Source organism: Hemitrygon akajei, chromosome 22 (genome assembly GCF_048418815.1).
Source record: "Hemitrygon akajei chromosome 22, sHemAka1.3, whole genome shotgun sequence".
Lineage (NCBI taxonomy): Eukaryota > Metazoa > Chordata > Chondrichthyes > Myliobatiformes > Dasyatidae > Hemitrygon > Hemitrygon akajei.
Window position 1 is genome coordinate 61193969 of NC_133145.1, and position 25346 is coordinate 61219314.

The 25346-nt window shown below is 42.1% G+C and overlaps 1 protein-coding gene across 2 annotated transcripts in view; it reads left to right on the forward strand.

The window, feature by feature from the left end:
- The window catches only part of cep112 (centrosomal protein 112), a 531702-nt gene that overhangs the window by 492004 nt on the left and 14352 nt on the right, over positions 1–25346 (forward strand). For both annotated transcript variants that reach the window (XM_073026401.1, XM_073026402.1), the window contains one exon: positions 21236–21337. In XM_073026401.1, coding sequence (XP_072882502.1) covers positions 21236–21337 — 102 coding nt within the window. The remainder of the gene's footprint in view (positions 1–21235; positions 21338–25346) is intronic.

Here is a 25346-nt window from a genome sequence, read left to right on the forward strand (position 1 = left end):
ACAGTAAAGGGCAAATTACAATATAATAATAAATTATGTAAATGTAAACAATGTTTTAGCAGGAATTGAGAAAGAAATGAGCAAAAATTGCAAAGGGAGTGGAGTGGTGTTCAGTTGAGTGTGTATGTGTGTGTGTGAGTTGGTGTCAGACTAAACTCTGGGAATTGAGGAGTCTAATGGCTTGAGGGAAGAAACTGTTGCACATTCTGGTTGTGAGAGCCCAAATGCTTTGGTACCTTTTGCCAGATGGCAAGAGGGAGAAGGGTTTGTATGAGGGGTGCGTGGGGAACTTAACAATGCTGTTAGCTTTGCGGATGCAGCATGTGGTGTAAATGTCTGTAATGGTGGGAAGAAATGATCTTCTCAGCTGACCTCACTATCCGCTGCAGGGTCTTGCGATCTGAGATGGTGCAATTCCCAAACCAGGCAGTGATGCAGCTGCTCAGGATACTCTCAATACAACCCCTGTAGAATGTGATGAGGATGGGGGGTGGGAGATGGACTTTCCTCAGCCTTCGCAGAAAGTAGAGACGCTTCTGGGCTTTCTTGGCTATGGTCCTGGTGTTGAGGGACCTGGTGAGATTCTCTGCCAGGTGAACACCAAGTAATTTGGTGCTCTTAATGATCTCAATGGAGGAGCTGTTGATGTTCAGTAGAGAGTGGTCGCTCCGTGCTCTCCTGAAGTCAACAACCATCTCTTTTGTTTTGTTCACATTCAGATACAGGTTGTTGGCTCTGCACCAGTCCATTAGCCACTGCACCTCCTCTCTGTAAGCTGACTCGTCGTTCTTGCAGATGAGACCCACCACAGTCATGTCATCAGCGAACTTGATGATGTAATTCGAGTTGTGTATTGCTGCACAGTCATGGGTCAGCAGAGTGAACAGCAGTGGACTTAGCACACAGCCCTGGGGGGCCCCCGTGCTCAGTGTTGTGGTGTTGGAGATGCTGCTCCCGATCCAGACTGCCTGAGGTCTCCCAGTCAGGAAGTCTAGGATCCAGTTGCAGAGGGAGGAGTTCAGGCCCAGCAAGCTCAGCTTTCCAATCAGGTGCTGAGGAATGATTGTGTTGAATGCTGAAATGAAATCTATGAACAGCATTCGAACGTACGTGTCTTTTTTGTCCAGGTGGGTGAGGGCCAGGTGGAGGGTGGTAGCGATGGCGTCGTCTGTTGAGAGGTTGGGACGATACGCAAACTGCAGGAGGTCCAGTGATGGGGACATTGAGGGTCTTGATGTGCCTCATGACGAGCCTCTCGAAACATTTCACCTATCACCTTATGTTTCTCCCTCCCCTCCCCCCACCTTTTAACTCTACTCCTCAGCTTTTTTTCTCCAGTCCTGCTGAAGGGTCTTGGCCCGAAACATCGACTGTACTCACTTTCATAGATGCTGTCTGGCTTGTTGAGTTCCTCCAGCATTTTGTGTGTACTTTGGCACCAGACTTGCCTTTTGCCAAAAACTACCAATGACACAGCTTTACTCCTCCTGAGGCTTAATACTCATGGCAGGTGCATCTGGCTGCAGAGAACCAGCTGGGTTACCCTTTACAACTGGAACCCGGTACATCAGGGAGCTGAACCAGTGATGGATTGACTACAGTTCCATTTCAGCCACTAAGGATTGCCGTGGAGTGACCAAACACAGATCTTTGCTCAGTGCAGCTTGAGCCACTGTTGTTGCCAAATTTGTTTCCAGAGGGTGTTCATTTGATGTTAAAAATAAATTCTACAGGGGCAGCTTTGAGTCTTTTTCCAGCAGTTAGCCCACTTCCTTTCTGTCCATAGGTTGAGTATCCCCAGGAGCTTCTGAGTTTTATGTATAAATGTTTCACCACTTTTAAATTTCAGGCACCCCCTACTCAGGTCTTTAATTAACAGCTGACGGAGCAAGTGGCTTTCATCAGCCCTTGCCTTTGTCGCCTGTGTCAGAATCTGTTGCTTTTTTGCCGCCTAACTTGATGTCTGTCTGTGTAGGAATTATATAGATATCTGCATAAGAAGCACAGTCTGGGTCTCAGTGCAACATTAGCATGACGACTCTGGAATAGACAGGGACACCTACCACAGTAAATCTTGTTGTTCTAAGTACTTTGAAGTCAGCGTTCCATCATCATACAAATGGAAAAGACAGTACAGACTTACAGATGCTTAATTATTGGTGCCATTAATAGAATTTTACAGCAAGTCTTTATTTTTTACTGATAAGGATTTTTTATCAGTTTTCTTCATTGAACATTAAAGATTAGCTTTACTTGTCACATGCTGCGCAAATTCTGATGTATCCATCTATTGAGACAATAAACATGCATTTCCATAGGTATACTAATGGGAATGAATGGGGAATGGCACAGTAGCTTAGCAATTAGCGTAACACATTACACTGCCAGCGATCAGCAATTTGTGTTCAATTCACTCTGCTGTCGGTAACAAGTTTATACATTTTACCCTGTCCACGTGGGTTCCTCCGGGTTCTCCGGTTTCCTCCCATATTCCAAAGACATAAAGGTTAGGGTTAGTGAGTTGTGGACGTACTATGTTGGCACCAGAAGCATGGCATCACTTGTGGGCTGCCCCCAGCACCTCTTTGGTTTGTGTTGGTTGTTGACACAACGGCGCATTTTGCTGATATTTTGATGTAGGTATGATAAATAGTGCTCATCTCTAATAAGAGTTTATATCATCATATAGTCCACTGTAATGCGTGTTGCAAACCTGCGGTAATTTAACTATTTTTTTAAGAACAAAACAAAACAAAAGTGGGACACTCCCAGTTTCACTACAACATAAAATGAATGCAGTGTTCCCATAACATATCACAAATATTTTGCAGCTTCGTTTATGCCAGCACATCACAACCTGTACATTCTTTTCTGACACCAACAGCAACACCCAGACGAGCATGCTGCGGGATAGGATGAAGAAGAATGGCATTCATATAGCTCCAAACATAAGCTCATGTACCTCCATAATGCCCACTATCGTTTCTTTTTGAAATGAAGTCAGTATGGTTATGCAGAAAGCACAGTTGCATGCTCCCAAGAGGAACATTTAGATCTTGACCAGATAATCTGTTTCTCAGGATGAAGGTTGAGGAACAGAATATTGGGCCTGGTGAAGATTGATCTGTTTGAAGTAGTGATGAGAGATCTTTTGTAGATTGAGAGGCTTGATGGAATCTTAGTTTAAAGTTTCATTTGGAAGACTATATTGTACTGTTACTCAAGTTTAGATTCATTTAAGGTCTCTTCATTTATTTTCTCAACTCCAGAAAATATCAACCTGTTCTACTCAATACTCCACATAAAGCAATCTTCTCATACTTAGAAATTAACTTAATAGACCTTCAATTCCCTGTCTTCCAGTTTAGTATATTCTTCATTAAGTGAGGAGACCAAAACTGTGATTCAGAACTCCAATGTAGTGCCTGCAAAGCCCTGCGTGGTTATAGCAAGACTTTGTGCAATTTCCCTTAAATTAGTGGTAATTTTAAGAGAAAACTACCTAAGCACACAGGAAAAGGAATATGAGGATGTTTTAGAGGTTGATTTGAAGGAGATATATATACAGCATCAGTGAGGACCCTTTGGACAAAGTATCTATTTTATCTACGTGCATTCAATAGCGGACCATCAAGCAGTTGGAGGAGAAACTAGAGACATGATTTCCTTCAAAAGGTTCTGCAACAGTGGGTTAAAGGTCTGTCACTTCACCTTTGTGGGCTGCTTTAAATCCATGGATTAAAGCCCTCCTGTTGAATGTAAGTCCCCTATCTTCTCCTCATCTGTCCATCACTTCCCTCTGGTGCCCCTCTTCCTTCCTTTCCTTTCTTCAATGGTCTACTGTCCTCTCTTATCAGATTCCTCCTTCTTTAGCCCAATGCCTCTTCCACCTATCCCCTCCCAGCTTCTTACTTCATCCCTCCTCCCCCCACCCACCCAACTTCCCCCTTACCTTGTCTCACTTTCCACCTGCCAGCTTGTACTCTCCCTCCACCTTCTTATACTGGCTCTGCCCCCTTCCTTTCCAGTCCTGAAGAAGGGTCACAGTCTGAACAATCAACTGTTAATTTATTTCTCTAGATGCCGCTGGACCTGCTGAGTTCCTCCAGCATTTTGTGCATATGTGTTGCTCAGTAGCTTAAGAACTGTTTCATTCGATATGTGTGCATCTACGTCCTAAGGATAAAATTACCTTTCAGTGGCATTAACTTAGTAGTATCAGTGTGTCTACAAAGTTGGTGACTGCGGAAATGGGAGCATTTTTACTACTGCAGAAAGGACAAACCAAATTGTTTGGCAGAAATCACATTATTGGATCAAATGGACGTATTTCTAATCCATACCAAACTCTGGTAGTTCTGATCCCACTCTGCCCGGTGTAGGAATGCTGGTGACTAAGTGAAAGAATGTTCTGTTCCATGCACTAATGTTATTCACCTTGATGAACACAAATTTCTTTCAAAGTTTCTCCCAACACAGCCTTTTTGTTTCTGGTAGTATGTTCCAGTCAGTGACACCACATGAGCTGTGGAATCCTTTAGTCACAGCCAGCACATCTAAGACAGGATACTAATGTGCTCAGAGGGGTTGTCTGGGGCTCTTTTTGTTGCTGTCTCAGCTCCCACTCTGAACTAAGCATAATCTTTTAGTGCGGAACGGCAAAAAAAAGAGGCTTTCCAGGTGGGCAATCGAGACAACAAAAAGCAGATTCAGAAGGATGAGGCAAAGAACCAAGGCACTGTTAGATGTGGTTTGTCTCCAGCCAAGGCACAGCAAAGTTTACGTGTGGAATTTAGAGCAGAATATAACCAGAGGGCTTGAGGAGATTAATAACAGCAATGCTGAGAGGTGTCTGGGAACAGGCCTTTTTAAGATGATAATAATAGCAAACATTTTTAAAATGCAGCATTCGTCTAGGTTTCACAAATAATAACGGTTGAATACAACTTTTGATTAAATTCTTAACTTGTCCAACAGTTCATCAACAGGTATTCAGTCTGTTTTTAAGGTTTCAAGAACAAACACAGAACAACGTGATGGTAATCATCACGTGAACAGTCTTCATTGTTCTAAATCATGATATTTTGACTCCACCTTCCCAAGTAACCAAACTGGGAAATATTTCAGATTGGCTACTGTGTTCTTCATATGTAAATAGTTAGTACATGAGCCCATGAAAAATAAATTTCACAACATATGTCAGTGATAATAAACTGATTCTGCTTAATAATTCCTCATGTGGCCTTTTGAGTGTCACTAAGTTCAATTCTTTGAGCATTAGAACTGTTCCTTATTTTTTTACTCATTTAACAAAGTGCCTTCCTTCCTGTGAGTGAGGTTAAACCTCTCACATGAACAAAAAGACCTCAAGGTGTTATTTTATTGAATATTATGGATGTCCTGTCCTGACCAATATTTAATTCTTAATGCGCTTCTCTTGTTTTGTGGGACCTTGTGCTGCATAAGATGGCATGTTTTTCCAAAGTGACCACATTAAAGAGGATACCAAAAGTTTCTTCAGATACATAAAGTGTAAAAGAGAAGCAAGAGTAGATATTGTATCACTGGAAAATGATGTAATGGGGGACAAGGAAATGGCGGATGAACTGAATAAATATTTTGCATTGGTCTTCACTGTATACCTTGCAGTATACCTGAAATTTGAGGGAGTTGGGACAGAAGTGTGTGAAGTTGCCATTACTAGAGAGAAGTTGTTGAGAAACTGAAAGATCAGAAGGTAATCAGAAGTGATCAGAAGATTACTTGGACCAGATGGTCTACACCTCAGGGTTCTGAAGTAGATGGCTGAAGAGATTGTGGAGGCATTAGTAATGATCTTTCAAGAATCAATTGATTCTGGAATGGTTCTGGAGTACTGGAAAACTGCACCCCACCCTTCAAAAAGGGAAAGGGGCAGAAGAAAGGAAACTATAGGACAGTTAGTCTAATGTCAGTGGTTGGGAAGAGGGTGGTCAAATGTTAAGGATGTGGTTTTGGGTATTTGGGGGCACATGATAAAATAGACCATAGTCAGCATGGTTAATCAAGGGAAATTCTTGCCTGGAAAATCTTGGAATTCTTTGAAGAAATAACAAGCAGGATAGACAAAGGAGAATCAGTTAATGTTGTGTACTTGGATTTTCAGAAGGTCTTTGACAAGGTGCCACTCATGAGGATGCTTAAAAAGCTACAAGGCCATGGAAAGATACTATCATGGATAAAGCAGTGGCTGATTGGAAGGAGGGTAAGCATGGGAATAAAGCAAGCCTTTTCTGGTTAGCTGCCGGTGACTAGTGGTGTTCCATAGTGGTCTCTGTTGGGACCACTTCTTTTTTACATTATATGTCAATAACTTGGATGACGGAATTGATGGCTTTGTGGCAAGGTTTGCAGACAATACAAAGGTAGCTGACGGGCAGGTAGCTTTGAGGAAACAGATGGCAGGTCTTGGCCCGAGACATTGACTATTTACTCTTTTCCATAAATGCTGCCTGGCCTGCTGAGTTCCTGTAGCATTTTGTGTATATGACTTTGATTTCCAGTATCTGCAGATTTTCTCTTGTTGGTGATTCATCCATAGAGAAAGCCACTTAACAGGATTTGAAAGAGAGAACTCTGGCTAATGTTACTATCTGCAGAACGGGCAGCTCTGAGACGAACTGTGGTAGTACTAAATTTCCAGTTCGGCTCAACTAAGTATGCAAACATCTTACTTGTGTGGCGTAGTACCAGAGGTTGCATCTTCAAATATTGCACTATTAGACCAGGTGTTGAATCTAGGAGCAATATACTGTCTAATGGAATCATTATGGTCATACATAAGCCCTGGATCACTAGTCACATCAAAGGCCTCCTAAACCAGAAGAAGAGGGCCTTTAAAGATGGTGATCGGTTGGAGCTTAAAAGAGTTCAGAAGGAACTCAGAGTACAGATAAGGGGGGCAAAGGAGCAGTATAGGAGGAAGCTAGAACAAAAGCTGCAGAAAAAAAGCATGAAGGAGGTGTGGGATGGGATGAAGATCATCACCGGATGCGGTGCAAAGCGGGGGGCGAACATAAGTGGAGATGTGGAGAAAGCGAACCAGCTGAACAACTTCTTCAACAGGTTCGACAGCTCAATCTCATCCTCACCGCAGAAATCCACACCAGGCTTACTTCCCTCACAGGAAAATAACCACTCACAGGAGACCTTGCCCACGCCCAGGATTACGGCTGCACAGGTGGAAGGTCAACTGAGGAAGATCTGTACCAGCAAGGCGGCTGGACCGGATAGAGTTTCCCCACGATTACTGAGGGCCTGTGCGACTGAGCTGGGAGAACCACTACAGCGCATCTTCAACATGAGCCTGGAGCAGAGAAGAGTACCCAGACAGTGGAAAACATCCTGTATTGTCCCGGTACCAAAGAAACCACAACCAAAGGAGTTGAATGACTTCAGACCTGTTGCCTTGACGTCGCACGTGATGAAGACCATGGAGCGGCTGATAATACAGAATCTGAGGCCACAAACCAGGCACGCCCAGGATCCTCTTCAGTTTGCGTATAAGGAGAAGGTGGGAGTGGAGGATGCTATCACGTATTTGCTGCACAAATCACTCTCTTACCTAGATGGGGTCAGTTGTGCTGTGAGGATTACATTCCTTGACTTCTCTAGTGCCTTTAACACCATCCAGCCCAAGATCTTAAGGCATAAACTAACGGAGAATGGGAGTAGACTCTCACATGGTGGATTGGATAGTGGACTACTTGACAGATAGACTTCAGTATGTGCGGTTGGGAGACTGTAGGTCTGATACGGTGGTAAGCAGCACAGGGGCGCCGCAGGGAACCGTATTCTCTCCGGTCCTGTTCACCCTGTACACATCAGACTTCCAATATAACTCGGAGTCCTGCCATGTGCAAAAGTTCGCTGATGACACGGCCATAGTGGGGTGTGTCAGGAATGGACAGGAGGAGGAGTATAGGAAACTGATACAGGACTTTGTGATATGGTGCAACTCAAACTACCTGCGTCTCAATATCACCAAGACCAAGGAGATGGTGGTGGACTTTAGGAGATCTAGGCCTCATATGGAGCCAGTGATCATTAATGGAGAATGTGTGGAGCAGGTTAAGACCTACAAGTATCTGGGAGTACAGTTAGACGAGAAGCTAGACTGGACTGCCAACACAGATGCCTTGTGCAGGAAGGCACAGAGTCGACTGTACTTCCTAAGAAGGTTGGCGTCATTCAATGTCTGTAGTGAGATGCTGAAGATGTTCTATAGGTCAGTTGTGGAGAGCGCCCTCTTCTTTGTGGTGGCGTGTTGGGGAGGAAGCATTAAGAAGAGGGACGCCTCACGTCTTAATAAGCTGGTAAGGAAGGCGGGCTCTGTCGTGGGCAAAGTACTGGAGAGTTTAACATTGGTAGCTGAGCGAAGGGCGCTGAGTAGGCTACGGTCAATTATGGATAACTCTGAACATCCTCTACATAGCACCATCCAGAGACAGAGAAGCAGTTTCAGCGACAGGTTACTATCGATGCAATGCTCCTCAGACAGGATGAAGAGGTCAATACTCCCCAATGCCATTAGGCTTTACAATTCTACCGCCAGGACTTAAGAACTTTTTAAAAGCTATTATTAATGCTTTTTGAGATAGTGATTTAGATGCATATCATATTTTTTTTTACTGAGTTAAGTATTGTATGTAATCAGTTTTGCTACAACAAGTGTATGGGACATTGGAAAAAAGTTGAATTTCCCCATGGGGATGAATAAAGTATCTATCTATCTATCTACAAAAATATGTCCATCAGCTCAAATCATTCATGCGCACCCAGATGCTCATATTGGCCCATATCCTTCTAAAAGTCTTCTATCATGCCCCCATCCAACTCCCTTTTGAATATTGCTATACCTGCCTCAACCACTTTCACTAACAGCTTATTCCATATATTCTACACTCTGTCTCTGATTGCCCATCAACGTAGCAGTGTTAGCAGGTACCAATGCCAAATATTTCTGCATAGTAAGTTGGGGGAGGGGGGGGGAAGATAATCAAACTCTTTGCACACTTGCCCATGGTTTATTGACACAGCTCTGTGTGAAGGTGAACAAGATGACCTCCAGCCTCACTATGCAATATGGGGAGATTAAAACGAGAGCACCATGGAGCATAATGCCCAGAGCACAGAGCAATCTTACAGCTCTGAACAGGGAAAATCTTACAGCAGCTGTTTAGCTGTTATTGGTTTATATAATTACAGCATTTTCACAAAATATCTTCTTCTAGGTTAACTGTTTACTTAGAAGTGGAGTTGCAAAGGAAATGTCACCAGAGTGTTGTGAGGTGTTGCTCTTTGGAGGAGAAATTAGGGTAGGGCTTACATGATGAACACTAGGGCCTTGAGGATTGTGGTAGAACAAAGGGATCGGGGAGTGAAGTTCAAAGTAAAATTTATTATCGGAGTACGTACAACTCTGAGATTCTTTTTCTGTGGACATACTTAGCAAATCTATAGAACAGTAACTGTAAACAATGGACAACAATGTGCAAATACAGATATAAATAAATAGCAATAAATAATGACCCTCAATTGCTTGAAAATGACATCACAGTTAGGTAGGGTTGTAAAGAGAGCTTTTTGCAAACGGGCCTTCATAAATCAGAGTATCGAATATAGGAGTTGAGGTGTGATGTTTAAGTTGTATGTATAAGATGTTAGTGAAACCGAATTTGAAGTATTTTGTGTGCAGTTTGGGTCACCTACAGGAAAGCTATCAATAAAATTGAAAGAGTATGAGAAAATTTACAAGAATGTTGCCAAGACTTGAGGACCTGAGTTAGATGGAAAGGCTGAATAGGTCAGGACCCTGGAGTTTATGAGAATGAGGGGAGATTAGGTAGAAGTATACAAAATTATGAGGGGTATAGATAGGGTAAATGCAAGCAAGCTTTTCCCACTGAGGTTGAGTGAAATAAGAGTTGGAGGTCATGGGTTAAGGGTGAAAGGTGAAATATTTAAGGGGGACTGAGGAGAATTTCTTCACTCAAAGGGTGGTGAGAGTGTGGAACGAGCTGCCGGTGGAAATAGTGAATGCGGGTTTGATTGCAACATTTAAGAGAAGTTAGGGTAAGTACATGGATGGAAGGGGCTGCAGGTCAGTGCAACTGGGCAGAGTGGACTAGATGGACTGAAGGGCCTGTTTCTCTGCTGTAGTGTTCTATGACTCTATGATGACCCTGACAGCTTGATGTAACATTTGAATAATGAATAAGAATTCCTGCCTGGAATTCACCTACAACAGAATTTGTCCACATATAAATAAAATAACAAAGTGTCAGGATCCAGGCATAATAGGCTGATAGCCCACTGCAGTGCTGCAGGAACACTTCAGTGTAAGAAGATGTGTCACATAAAATGTGAAAACAAAATCGTCATCTACTCTTAGCTAGAAAGCTGGGCAAGGTCTACATGGTCTTGGCCAATATTTATCTGCCATCCAAAGAAAATCAATGAAGTTTTCTACTGATTTACTTAATTGCCTTCTGTGAGCTTGTTGTATATGAGGTGGCATTAGAACTAAGACTCTATTTCAAAAATACCTTTTCTCATGGAAAGTGCTTTGGGATGTCCTTAGATTGTGAAAGACAATAAAGGAATACAAGTCACAACCAGGAGAAAAGCTGCAGATGCTGGAAATTCAAGCAACACACACAAAATGCTGGAGGAACTCAGCAGGCCAAGCAGCATCTATGGAAAAGAGCAAACAGTTGAGTCCTTCAAACCGTACCTTCAGTGTGACTTCACATATGCCGTGTATAGTTGTCACAGGAACTGTATACTAGAACCCCTTCACAGTAAAGTCACCATCTGCTGAGAAACTGCTCAGCACATCACAGAAAGCGGTCTCCCCTCAATCAACTATGTCTCGACCTCTCCCTGCCTCAATAAACCAGCCAACGTTATCAAAGACCCCACCCACCCCAGATATTCTCTCTTCTTCGCGGCCCCCCTCGGGCATAAATACAAAATCATGCAAAAATGTCACACTAGGCTCAAGGACAACTTTTGCCCCACTGTCCAATGAGTCTGTCAAATGGACCCTAGTTTGATAAGGTAGACAGTTGACCTCGTCTACCTTGTCATGATCTTGCATCTCATTGTCGGCCCGTAACTGCACTTCCTCTGCAACTGTAACACTTATCCTACATTCTGTTATTGTTTTCCCTTCTAATGATCTTGATGAACAGCATGCAACACAAATGTTTTTTTACAAACAAGAGATTTTGCAAATGCTGGAAATCTTTTCACTGTATCTCAGTACGTATGATATTAATGAAACAATTTACGTTTCTAGTTGTTTCTTTTAAGTATGAATATTCTGTGATTAATACAAACATTGTTATTTATGTTGGAATGTTTAGGCAATTGCCCATCAGACAAAGTTGATGGAGCAATAACTCATACTGAAAAGATATTGATTCTTAGGAAAACTCCTTTGTACATGCTTTTGTTTTTAAAACATCCATTGGGCAGCATGAGAATAGAGCTGAAGCAGGCGGACCATTCACCAGCAGAATATGCTGCTGTCTGCCTTGTGGCCTGTCTCCAGGGCAAACTGCTTCAAGTTCCATGCAGATTTGAGGTTATCATCTTTAAGCACCCTTTCAAAGCTGACCCAGAACTGTGTTGGTACACACAAAGACATGCTGTGTCTTTGGGTCTGCTCCACCATTCCATCATGGCTGATTTATTATCCTTCTCAAACCCATTCTCCTGCCTTCTCCCCATAACTGTTGAGATCCTGATGAATCATGAACTTAACAACAACCTCCTATTTAAGTATACTCAATGACTTGGTCTCCATAGCTGCCTGTGACAATGAATTCTACAGATTCACTACCTTCTGGCTAAAGAAATTCCTCCTCATTGCTATTCTAAATGAACATGTATGAGGCTGTGCTGTCTGGCCCTAGATGCACCCACTATAAGAACCATCCTCCCTACATCCACTCTATCCAGACCTTTCAATATTCAAAAGGTTTCAATGAGATCCACCCTCATTCTTCTAAAATACAGAGAGTACAGGCCCAGAGCCATCGAACGCTCCTCATACATTAGCCCTTTCAATCTAGGATCATTTTTGTGAACCTGCTCTGGACCTTCTCGAATACCAGCACAACTTTTCTTAGATAAGGGGTTTAATATTGCTCACAATACTCCAAGTCCAGTCAAACCAATGCCATATAAAGCCCCAACCTTACATCCTTGCTCATGTATTCTAACCCTCACAAAATGAATTCTAATATTGCATTTGCCTTCCTTACTACCAACTCAATTTGCAAGTTAACTTTTAGGGAATCCTGCACAATGATTCCCAAGTTCGTTTGTACCTCTGATTTTTGAATTTTTTTCCCCATTCAGAAAATAGTCTACACTTTTATTCCATCTGCTGAAGTGCATGACCATAGACTTTCTGTCACTGTATTCCTTCTGCAACTTCTTTGTCCATTCTCCCAATATGAATAAACCCTTCTGTAGCCTCTTTGCTTCCTCAACATTACTTGACCCTCCAGCTATCTTCATATTGTCAGTAAACGTGGCCACAAAGCAATTAATTCCATCATCCAAATCACTGACATATAGGTGTTAACAGCGGTCCCAACACAAACCCCTGTGGAACACTACTAGTCACCAGCAGCCAACCAGAAAACGCCCTCTTTATTCCCACACTTTGCCTCTTGCCAGTTAGCCAATCTTCTATCCATACTTATATCTTTTCCTGTAAAACCATGACCTTTGTTAAGCAACCTCATGTGCGGTACCTTGTCAAAGGCCTTCTGAAAATCCAAATAAAGAACATCCACCGACTCTCCTTTGTTTATCTGCCTCTTATTTCATCAAAAAATTCCAACTGATATGTCAAGCAAGGTTTTCTCTTATGGAAACCAAGCTGACTTTAGCCTATTTTTGTATGTGCCTTCAAGTACCCCAAAGCCACATCTTTAACAATTGACTCCAATGTCTTCCCAACCACTGAAGTCAGGCTAACTGGCCTATAATTTCATTTTTTTCTACCTCCCTCCCGTCTTAAAGAGTGGAGTGATATTTGTAATTTTCCAGTCCTCAGAAACCATTCCAGAAGCGAGTAATTCTTAATTCTGTTAATGGTGGTAATGTGAAACCAAGGTTTTACACAGTGCTGAAGAATTCCTGCATAGCTTTTTAAAACTGAGAGTTGAAATGTGCTTGAGTGGTAGGAGGAGGAAAGGCTTGGTTACACACATGACTGTAGAAGATAACGTAGAGACTATGGAGTTAAGCAATGACCTTGTTGTAGCTCTGCTGAGCTATAGGATGTGGTTGGAGAAGGTGATTCTAAGCCTAGTCTTGACTATGGGCAGTGGTATGGTTGTGTTATTAGAAATGCCGTCAGTCAGATGACACATTATTTATTCTCTCATTCAGTAGATCCTGTAACACTTTTTGGTCAGTAGCTCACTGTTTAACAGACACAAATGGGTTGGCATATTTCTAGACATTCCAAGAGTGATGATACTTGCTAACTATCTCATCAGTTGAGATGCCTGATGTTGCAAAAGGCTCTATAGCATAGTATTATGGTTCCCCTGGTGGTGATGGGAGTTTCTAAGGGCGCATGAAAGATAAGGGAGTCGGTGGGTGGCACTCAGAAAGGGCGCAGCTGAGGGATTACAGGCTTGATTTAAGAAATAAGTTACTTATTATAAGCATTTCCTCCTTGGTGCCTCATCATTGATTACAATGACCTCATAATCACCCCATCTTTTGCTAACCCACTGCTCTCTTAGAATTTGCTTGAAGTGAGCTACAGTTGTTGAAAAGCAATGTGACACTTCTGTATTTGGTATATCATGAGAAATCATGTTATTTCCAAGCCTGACCCATGCATTATTGCTGTTCACTATTGTAGTACAGTGTTAGCTACTACAATTCCCAGACTCTAATCATGCAGTGGCGCAATTCCTGTGAATTGGGGTATGGTGTTCAATGGATGAAAGTTCAGAACCTGCCCCTTCAAATGGTCTTTACTGCATTTACTAAATACCAGATAATGATCTTCAAGTATACTATGTCCACCTGAGTGAGCTGCACAAAGACATGTCAGAGAGATTTCAGGATCTTCTCTCAATCCAAATTCCAGATTGGGTAATAAATCCATTCCTGAACATTCATAATGAGGATTTAACAGGAAGGATGGAGGCAGAACTGATCTCACTACAAAATGACTTTGAACTGAAGCCAAGATTCAAAAAATCATATCAAGACTTTAGGTTGCATAAAGAAATCTATTCTGCACTGTGGAAAGAGGAGAAGGTATTTTTTATTGCCTTTCCAACATCATAGATAGTGGAGCATGGATTCAGTACAGTCAGACAACTTCTAACAGTGTGCAAATTACTGAATGTGCAGATCTGAGACGACTCCTGAGTGACATTCAGTCTGGTGTTGAGAAGCTGATATCACTGCACCAACTCACTCATTTTATTAAAAGGTGAAAAAGAAATAAACTAATGAATTGTTGGACAACTAATGTATGCTCTAAAATTGTTGATGAAAATTTTTACTGTAATTAAATAAAGAAACAATTTTATGTGCAATTTTTAAAATATTTGAATACATCTTTCAATATTTGTCACTGATTTGAATTTGGAATTCCTGTTTTTTACTTTGGATCATAAATCACATTTTTTTTAGGTTTTGATGTAATGGCCAGAAAGGGAGAGGGGGCACTGGGGATGTGATGTGAGTGTCAAGGGGGCAGTAACCCTAAAAAGTTTGGGAAACTGCTCTCTACAAATCTGTCCTACTCTCCTCTGTTACATTCTTCTCAATATAAAACACCAAGTTAAAAACAGGGTTTTCAGATTCAGATTCATTTATTTATCAATGCATACATCAAATTATTGGGTGGCAGGGTGGAGATACATCTCTACCAAAGGAGGTGTAAGGTGCTCCTTCACTCCGCTAGCCTGCAAATCACCCTTGGGCAAGGTGTAGCACCTGCTTAGCCCCCAATCAGGGTTATGTGAAGCATGGGAGCAGGTGGTGGATGGTCATATGAGCAGCTGGTGCATATCACAAGTCCAGGTTATGTGACCACTGACACCAGGCAGAGAAGCTCTGAAGAGTCTTGATAATGGCTGGGGTCATTCATCTTGTAAAGACACTGCCCAGAAGAAAGCAATGGCAAACCACTTCTGTAGAAAACACAATGTATACTGCAGATGCTGTGGTCAAATCAAGATGTACAAACAAGCTGGATGAACTCAGCAGGTCAGACAGCATCTGTTGAAATGAGCAGTCCTGACGAAGGGTCTCGGCCCGAAACATTGACTGCTCATTTCAACGGATGCTGCCCGACCTGCTGAGTTCATCCAGCTTGTTTGCACTTCTGTAGAAAAATTTGCAAAGAACAATCATAGAACATAGAATAGTATAGCACATTACAGGCCCTTCGGCCCACAATGTTGTGCTGACCCTCAAACCCTGCCTCCCATATAACCCCCCCACCTTAAATTCCTCCATATACCTGTTCAGTAGTCTCTTAAACTTCACTAGTGTATCTGCCTCCACCACTGACTCAGGCAGTGCATTCCACGCACCAACCACTCTCTGAGTGAAAAAACTTCCTCTAATATCCCCCTTGGACTTCCCTCCCCTTACCTTAAGGCCATGTCCTCTTGTACTGAGCAGTGGTGCCCTGGGGAAGAGGCGCTGGCTGTCCACTCTGTCTATTCCTCTTAATATCTTGTACACCTCTATCATGTCTCCTCTCATCCTCCTTCTCTCCAAAGAGTAAAGCCCTAGCTCCCTTAATCTCTGATCATATTCCATACTCTCTAAACCAGGCAAGTCATGGAAAGATTGTTCACGTCATACGTCACGGCACACAATAAACAAATAAACATCAAAATATACAGAGAGATACAGCATTTGTGTTAACAACCAACCCTACCTCAGGATTTGCTGGGGACAGCCTGCAAGTGTCACCACATATCCTGGCACCAACGTGGAATGCACACCATGTTTAGCACACAACCACAGAGCACTCTGACTCCTGGACTCCAACTACTGGCTCCTGCCCAGACCTCTAACACTTCCATATCCCTCTCCCCAAACTCGTCGCACTGCCCCCAAGACCATCCCTACGAGCCTAAAAGAACAACTAAGTCTGAGCCAGGAGCCTAACGGACATCTCAGCTTGGCAGATCTCTACTTCTGTTGATTGGGCATGACTGAGGCTGAAATAATGATGCAGTGATATGCTGTTAGCAGCAATTTCTCAATTCCTGTATTACTTCACACCTTTACAGAAGAGTTCTCCCTCCTGCAGGGAGTGTTCCGCCATACATGTCTGAGTTAAAGCATAGCAGTTAATGGTCTTCCTACTCATAAAATTTATTTGCATTGTTTTTCCTGATTGCTGTGATAAACTGAGGCGATTAAGGCTTTTTATTATTTTATTTGGATCATCACTGCGGTATTTTCTCTCTCACTGTTTACCACTTGCTGTCCTTGAGCTTTGGCAGGGCGTCTTTCGATGAGGTATTCAAAAATTGTCTTGCAGGATCACTTTGAAGTCCTTGCCTCTTTGGAAGGAGTCTGCCTTTTTCCCTCAGGGTTTGTTAAATTCGGGCAGGAACTGGCAGTATCCACCCATAATTGTGCATTGGTGTTAATCCAGATCACTTGTGCAACAACTCACAACATTTTTGTTTAAACTGTTCCTCACCTAAGGGAAGGCATCTGCTGAAAACTGTAAAAGCTGAAAAGAAACGTACCATGAAACAGATGAGAACTATAAGATAAGCACTTATAAGAAGACTTCAAGAATTTTGTTTTTTGATTCTACAAAGAAGTTATAAGCTAAGAGACTTAGTTTTAGGTTAGCGGCAAATTGTCTTCATCCTAACAATGGTGGGTATTTAGATCCCTGAGTAAGAGAGCTAAAAGCCCCAAAATACTTAACTCAAGAGATTTTGCAGATGCCGGAGAACCGGAGTAACATACACAAAATGCTGGAGGAACACAGCAGATCAGCCTGCTGTGGTATGGAATATTTAAAATATTTAAAATGTACCTAGATGAGCATTTGACTGCCATGGCCAAGTGGACTTCATACCTACAGCTGGGATGTGCCAAGATTGAATGGTGGAGCAGACTCAATGGGCTGAACCGTCTAATTCAGCTCCTATGTCTTATGGTCTAAATATCCCTTGCTTTTAGCTTGCCTGGACAACATGGGCTGAACAGACTTGTATAGATTGTAGTGTAAATTTCTGTTATTGGGAGAAGGAAGACAGCAAGGCAAAAAAGTTTAAAGAGGTGTGAGGTATGAGTAAACTGGAGATAACGTGGGAAATACAGTGTTGGAAGAAGAAAGAAGTAATTAGATTAGAGAAATGGAAAATGTTGAGAAGCAAGCAACCGTACAGACAGCAAAGTTAAAGTGAGGTAAGGCTAGGGAAGAAGTTGAAAGCCAGTGAAGATTTAAGAGAACAAGGGTGATAGATAGAGTAATGAGGTTCCAAAATAATTGTATTAATGGGAAACAGGCTGTCTGGCAAAGTGGCAAAATATCTCTAATAGCCCTAATTCTCAAATTTGGATGAATTCTTACTCCCCATTTGTAAACCCTTACCCCCTTACTCTTCTAATCTGTAGTTTCCATTGTCCCACTTTTGGCAACCTTGCCATCGACTACCTAGATACTAACAATTTCCTTCTTAAATCTCTCTCTTCCTCTCCTACTCCCTCCTCCCCCTCCCCCTTCCCTATTACAACTCAAATTCTATAATTCTTTTGAACAAGATAAGGATAAAATGGGTCGAAAGTGACTCTCTGATGTCATTTTATTCAGAGTATTTCCTGAATTTGAATCCGCAATCCTCAAAGACATTTAATGCTATGTTTCAACTAAAAATGTGCTCCATCCCCATACCCACCCTTAGCTCACCTTTAACTGCAGCTGTAAGTCTCAACAAGGCGGGGTTCTTGTTCCCAGAGAATAAGGTAATTTGGTGCCAATGTCAGAATTCACTGAGGTTCCACAGAGTCCTCACTGACAAGGCAGCAGTATGAGTGGGTGGGGTGAAAGTGGGGCGTGGGGTGTCTGATAATCTTTTGAAGCCAAAACCTGATGTTACAAAACATTCTCTGCAGTGGAAGTTTTTTTTTAAGGATCTGTTTGCTGTGCTCCTTATTATCACACTGTGTTATAAGAATATGTTGCAGATCTGATTTCTTTTGACATTCTTGTTTTGATGGGAATCGGATCTGTGGCTTGCAGACTTCAAAGATGTAGCTGCAGTAACATGCTTTAGAAAGATGCAGAATAGGCTGACAGAAAAGAAATCTCTGAGCACCCTACTGAAAGCTGCCTCTAAGAAATTGTTCTGAACCCTGACCACAGCTCGGGTTTGCTAACTCAAATTTTCAGACCAGGCCCTTTTGGTTGCTGAAGTAGAAGTTGTTTGCACAATTTTCAATAAATAGGAGAGGCCATTGGCATTTTTATACAGTGTTGCCTCCTACATTGTATTCTTCCCTTCCGCCCTCTTTCATGCCAGACCTAATCTCTCTCTTATTCAGATTTAGATTAATTTATCACATGTACATTAAAACATGCTTTATTTGTGTTCCCAACCAACACACCCAACTCAGAGCTGGGGGCGGCCCGTAAATGTCATCGGCACAGTATGTCGTCCGTGTTCAGTAGAACAACATAAGTAACAGCAACAGCAACAAAACAAGCCCTTTCCCACCCATCCATTCCCTCACACACACACAGAACTCCATCTGCAGGACAGGCTGGCTCCAGACTTCCAGTTCTTGACTCACAGTCTCACAGACATCAGGCCTCTAACTTCCAGTCCCTAGCCTGGAAATGCAGACATGGGCCTCTGACCTATGGACAAGCTGACCCAAATGCTTTGACCTTCAGGCCTCTACCTCCAGACTTACTGACTTTGGTCTTCAACCTTCAGGCTTCTGCCTCAAGACTCGCTGAACTCTGGACTTAAAATTCTCAAAACCCTTAAATAATCAAATTCACTTTAGAATTGTGCTATGTTTCATTGAAGAACAGGGAGATCTCTCCAGTTTCATAACCAAACTGTGTCCCTCAATTAATGGTATGAAAACTGATCATCTGGTTGTTATAAGTATGCAAAAAATAAATAGCATAAAGAGAAGGCAATGTGGACACCTGAACCTACTTTGCCATGCATTTCTACTTTCCTGCTTGATCCATGTAACCTCTGGTTCCTCTAAAGTCCAAATATCCATCTCTCACGCTCTTGAATGGATCGAAGGAGTCAGTCTGTTCAAGTCTCTGTTAGAGAACTTCAAAGGTTCATGAATCTTTGAGAGAGGAACTGGAGTCTGGTTTATTATCATCACTGATATATTTTATGAAATTTGTTGTTTTGCGGGAGTAGTACAGAGCAAGACATACAAGTTAACCATAATATAAAAAAATAAGTAAGTAGTACAAAAAGAGAACAAAATCATGAGGTAGTGTTCATAGACCGTTCAGAAATCCGATGGCAGAGAGGAAGAAGCTGTCGGTAAAATACTGAGTGCAGGTCTTTAGGCTCTGTGACTCCTTCCCAGTGGTAATAACAAGAAGGGGGTATGTTCTGGATGGTGAGTGTCCTTCATGATGGATGCTACTTTCTTGAGGCACTGTGTCTTGGAGATGTTCTCAGTTGTGGGGAGAGTTGAGCCCATGATGGAACTGGCTGAGTCTACAATCCTCTGCAACTTCTTTCGATCCTGTGCATCAGAGCCTTCATACCAGACAGTGATGTAACCAGTCAGAATGCTCTTCACCGTACATCCATAGAAATTTACTAGTCTTTGGTGACATACCAAATCTCTTCAAACTCCCAACAAATTAGAGTTGCTGGTGTGCCTTCTTCGTGATAGATCCTCCTAGCTGTTGACGCCCAGGAATTTGAAACTGCTCACCCTTTCCACCACTCACCTCTCAATGAGGACTAGTGTATATTCTTCCAACTTCACCTCCTAAAGTCCTGCTCAGAGAAAATCCTCCTCATATCATTCTTTAATGATGACTCCAAATCCTAGGTGTTTGGAATTCAGTCTAGATTTCCCACTAGAGGAAATATCCCTTGACATCAAGCCTGTCACATGCCTCAATATTTTATGTTTCATGAAGCTACTCAAATTCTTCTAAATTCCAAAAAGTGAAGACCAATCTACTTAATCTTTCCTCATCGAATAATGATGTAACCACTTTGTTGTGGGTCTTGTCATTGGAAAGATGGCTGCTATATTTCAAAGGCTTCAAAGTGCATTTAATATCAGAGTATACATACAGTATACAACCAGAAATTCATCCTCTTCACAGACATCAACAAATCAAAGAAACCCCATAGAACTATTGAAACATTAAAGCCCTGAAGCCCTCTCCCTATTGCACAAGCAGCAGCAAAGGCAACGACCACCACCCCCACCCCCACCCGCGCCAGCGGAAGCACCACCACCCCCACCCCCACCATGCAAGTAGGTGCATTATAACAATGATTATACTTTACAGAAGTAAGTTTGCTGTAAAGGATGATTTGAGGTGAAAGGTGCTAGGTAAATGCAAACTTCAAAGTTCAAGTAAATTTATCATCAAAGTACGTATATGTCACCATATACTACCTCGAGATTCATTTTCCTACAGTCATTTACAGGAAAATAAAGACATACAGTAGAAATTATGAAAAGCTATTAATAACAATGACTGACACACAGCCAATGTGCAAGAGAATAAACCACTACAAATAGTTCAAAAAAAAGTAAATAAATAATACTGAGAACATGAGTTCATGTTCATGAGTTGAAAGTGAGTCTATGGGCTGTGGAGTCAGTTCAACATTGAGCTGGGTGAAGTTATCCACGCTGGTTCAGGAGTCCAACAGTGTAAAATAATAACTGTTCCTGAACCTGGTGCTGTGGGACCTCAGCCTCCTACTCCTCCTTCCCGATGGTAATAGCAAGAAGAGAGCATGGCCTGGATGATGGTGGTCCTTGATCTTGGATGCCGATTTCTGGTGACAGTGCTAATAGCAGGACTTGCCACTTTTAACAGATTTCCAAATTCAATCTCATCATCAGCTCAATTTTGCCCATCTCATAACAGTATGGAAGCTTTTAGCTAAAAGTGAAAATTCAATTTGCATTTTCCCCTTTTCAGATCATTCACATCCAGCAAGAGTATGAAATGAAGATCAAAGGCCTGATGCCAGCTGCAATTCAAAAAGAACTTGAAGACACCATTGTTTCCATGAAGGCTCAGGTAAGTCACACTCTTTCCCGACTAATGTCTGAAGCTAATGATCTGCTCCAGGAAGGATGTCACTGTCTATGGGTGTTAGTTACTTTTCTATTGCTTCAGCCAACTAGCTGTTCATCCTCACAATGAGAGTTAGCAAGGTATTTTAGGTGAGCTTGTGGTAAACTACAGTCCATTTAAAGGGAAGATAAAGATTAGCTTTATTAGTCACATGTACATACATCAAAACATAGAGTGAAATGTGTTATTTGCATCAACAACCAACGTAGTCTGTGGATGTGCTGGGAGCAGCCCCAAGTGTCTTCATGTTTCCGGTGCCAACATAGCATGCCCACAACTAACTAACCCTAACCAAACATTTTTGGAAAGCAATCATACTGAGGAAATTCACATGGTCACAAGGAGATCGTACAAACTCCAGCCAAGTATAAGCTAATGTAACCTAATGGACCTCCAGAATGAATGGGTACAAGTAGAAATACCTGTTCTTATAGCCACACCCTTGACTGAATCCTAGTACAGTTACCCACCTCATCAACTCCCATTTGCAGTGCAATATTTGACCTCAACATAGCTGACTACATTTCAGGTACAACAGGGTTTGACAGGCAGAGAGCATTTGCTTTCCTTATCACTTCTAGTGAGGTTTTGATTTAACATCATCTTTCCTGTCAATTGTATTCGATGTAACATGTTGAGATGTCAGCATGGTGATAGTGCCAGAAGAAATGATTAAGTTCAAGTTTAATTGTCATTCAATCATACACAAGTACACAGCTAAACAAAACAGCATTCCTCCAAGGCCAAGATATAAAGCATATACAATCAGACACAGCATATATAGTTACAATAGCACATACAGTCACATTAACATATTAGCACAAGTCTCTGAGTAGCATGGCCTGACGATTGATGGTGCATGGGATGTTGTCCTGGAGCCATGTCTTTGCAAAAACAAGTACACAACAGTTCCTCATCTTGCACTGGTTCAGCCACAGACAAGTGCAATCCAACTTGTCTTCCATGGAGCCAACACTGGAGGGCAGCACTGACAGGAGAGCTGGCCTGGAAGACCAGCACCCATCCCAGCACGAATTCCAGCGTGCTCACCACACCTTTGTTCTCCCCCACACTGTCTCTGGCACCTCCTCCCCAGGTGGCTGTAACAGGTGATGAGTGGCATGAGGGCCTGATCTGTGCAACAACTGATGCCACGCAGCTCCCCTGCCATCAGTCTTGCCGATGACCGGACTTATAGTATTTTACATTACCAAAGTCCAAAATAGAGGTTTACAATCACAAGAAAAATATTTAAAGCACACATTTGCACCATTTGTTGGACCCAGAGAAGCTGCTGTGACCAAGTGCTCCACCATCTTACTGGATTAATAGGACAGGTTTACCTCCTTGAATTTAGCCTCCTGTTATAATGAAATACATACAAGTCCTTCAGCCCCAGAACAATGCCCTGCAGAGTTGGTCGCAGATTTTCCTGCATTTTAGCCCTTTTTACCCGCACCAGAAGTTGAATGAAACTGTTCGCAGTGCAAATGAAATTTCTAACTGTCCTGATGAAGGGTCTTGGCCCAAAACACCGACAGTTAATTCCTCTACTTAGATGCTGCCTGACTTGTTGAGTTCTTCCTGCATCTTGTGCGTGTTCCTCTGGATTTCCAGCATCTGCAGAATCTCTTGTGAAACTGAAACTTCCTTCTGTCAAATGTTGTGTGACAAAGGAACAATGTATTGAAAATCACCTCCATACTAAGTCTGGCAATAACTGCTCTATTCTAATCATCTATTCCACCTCAGATCCCCTGTGCACCAGGAATAAAAAAACACTCCAATAAACTATTCCTATATATCAGTTCCAGAGAAACCAATTCCTGTTGTATCATCTTATTCAAGAGCCTCAAATACTTATTTCTAATTTCAGTAATGAGATTTTCTCATAGCAAATGCTTTAAACAATTAAACAGGAGACTGCAGTGTGACATTATTGCAGTTTATCAGTAGAGAGATGAGTAACGATTGTGCTGCATGCATTCTTCTCATATCACGGATTTACTTTACACTTTCTTCTTCATATTTCAGCTGCAAAATGAGGCAGCATCTGTTTTGTTACAGAACCTTCAGGCACTTTTCACCTTACTGTACAAAGCTGTGGGGCATACTGGAGTGTTTACACTGGATAAGCCTCAGTGGATAAAAACATTTACAGCCTGGCAATGATTTGGGGAATGAGGGGGGGGGGGTGGAAATCACATCTGTGCTGCTGCTCTTTATTAAAGGGCTTGACAACGTCTGACAACTCATAAATTAAACAATACTGAGCTACTTGCCATTGTTGGCAGTAAAATCTTCAAACTAAGAACTTATCTGTGTGGATGTATGACAATTAAAAATGTTAGCCTAGAAATTTGTAACACACGTGAAAATCTGTCTTAAAGCAATGGAATGGGAGATTGGCAAGGCCTCACCACACAGCAATATTGTATCATACGTGTGACCCAAGTTTTTCTGCACAGGAGTATATGTCATACACAAGGAAACCACTTTTCTATGCATTGTATTTCTATTGCAATTGCAGATGATGAAGGCTGAGGAGCAATAGAGTGAGCCATCAAAAGTACGAGGGGGATGAAGAGAGGCTTGCAGTAATAGGGACAGAATCACTAGGGAAAGGGTTGCATTGTTCAAGTTCCAGAGTGTCAACGTCTCTGACAATCTATCCTGAGCCTAACGTATTGATGCAATTACGAAGAATGCACGCCAGTAGCTATACTTCATTAGATGTTTGAGGAAATCTGGTTTGTCACCAAAAAGTTTCTAGAGTTGTACTGTGGAGAGAATTCTGACTGGTTGCATGACCACTTGGTATGAAGGCACCAATGCACAGATCTGGGGAAACCCGTAGAAGGTTGTAAACTCAGCCAGCTCCATTATTGGCATTAGACTCCCCACCATCAAAGACATCGTCGAAAGGTTATCCCTCTAGAAGAACATCCAGGACATGCTACCATCAGAGAGGAGATACAGGAACTTGAAGACACACACTCAACGTTCTAGGAACAGCTTCGTTCCCTCCGCCATCAGACTTCTGAACAGTCCATTAACCAGTGAACACTACCTCACCACTTTGCTCACTTTTTGCACTATTTTTTTGGTTTATATATATTCTAATTGCAATTTATAGTCACTTTTATGTGTTGCACTTTACTGCAGTTGCAAAGGAGCAAATTTCAGGACATACAGTATGTCAATGATAATAAGCCTGATTATTTTGAACTAGCAGAAAAAGTGGAGGAATGTAGGTAATCACCAAGAAAGGACTTAATGAAGGTACCTACTCAGAAAAAGGTGGTCACTCACACTCCCCGGCATCAGCCCTTTAAAGTCAAGCCACTTGTACATTGTGTTTTATAGAATTGCTTTTATTTTTGAATTGCAATAACATCTCCTCCACAGTCTCCATCAGCACAGGTGCACCACAGGTCTGGGTGCTTAGCCCCCTGCTCTACTCACTTTATACTTAGGCTGTGAGGCTAAGCACAGTTCGCTGACAACACCACGGTCATTGGCTGAATCAAAGGTGGTGATGAATCAGTATATAGGAAGGAGATTGAAAATCTGATTGAGTGGTGCCACAACAATTTTCACTCAATGTCAGCAAGACCAAGAAGCTGATTATTGACTTAAAGAGGAGGTCCATGAGCCAGTCCTCACTGGGGGAAATCAAAGGTGAAGAGGGTCAGCAACTTTAAATTTCTCAGTGTTACATTTCAAAGGATCTGTCCTGGGTCCAGCAGGTAAGTAGCAGTACAAAGAAAGTAAGGCAGCACCTCTACTTCTTTACAAGTTTGTGAAGATTCAGCATGTCATTTAAAACTTCGATAAACTTACATAGGAGTGCAGTGGAGAGTATACTGACTGGCTACATCAAGACCTGATATGGAAACACCAATGTCCTGGAATGGAAAAGCCTACAAAAAGTAGTGGATACAGCCCAGTC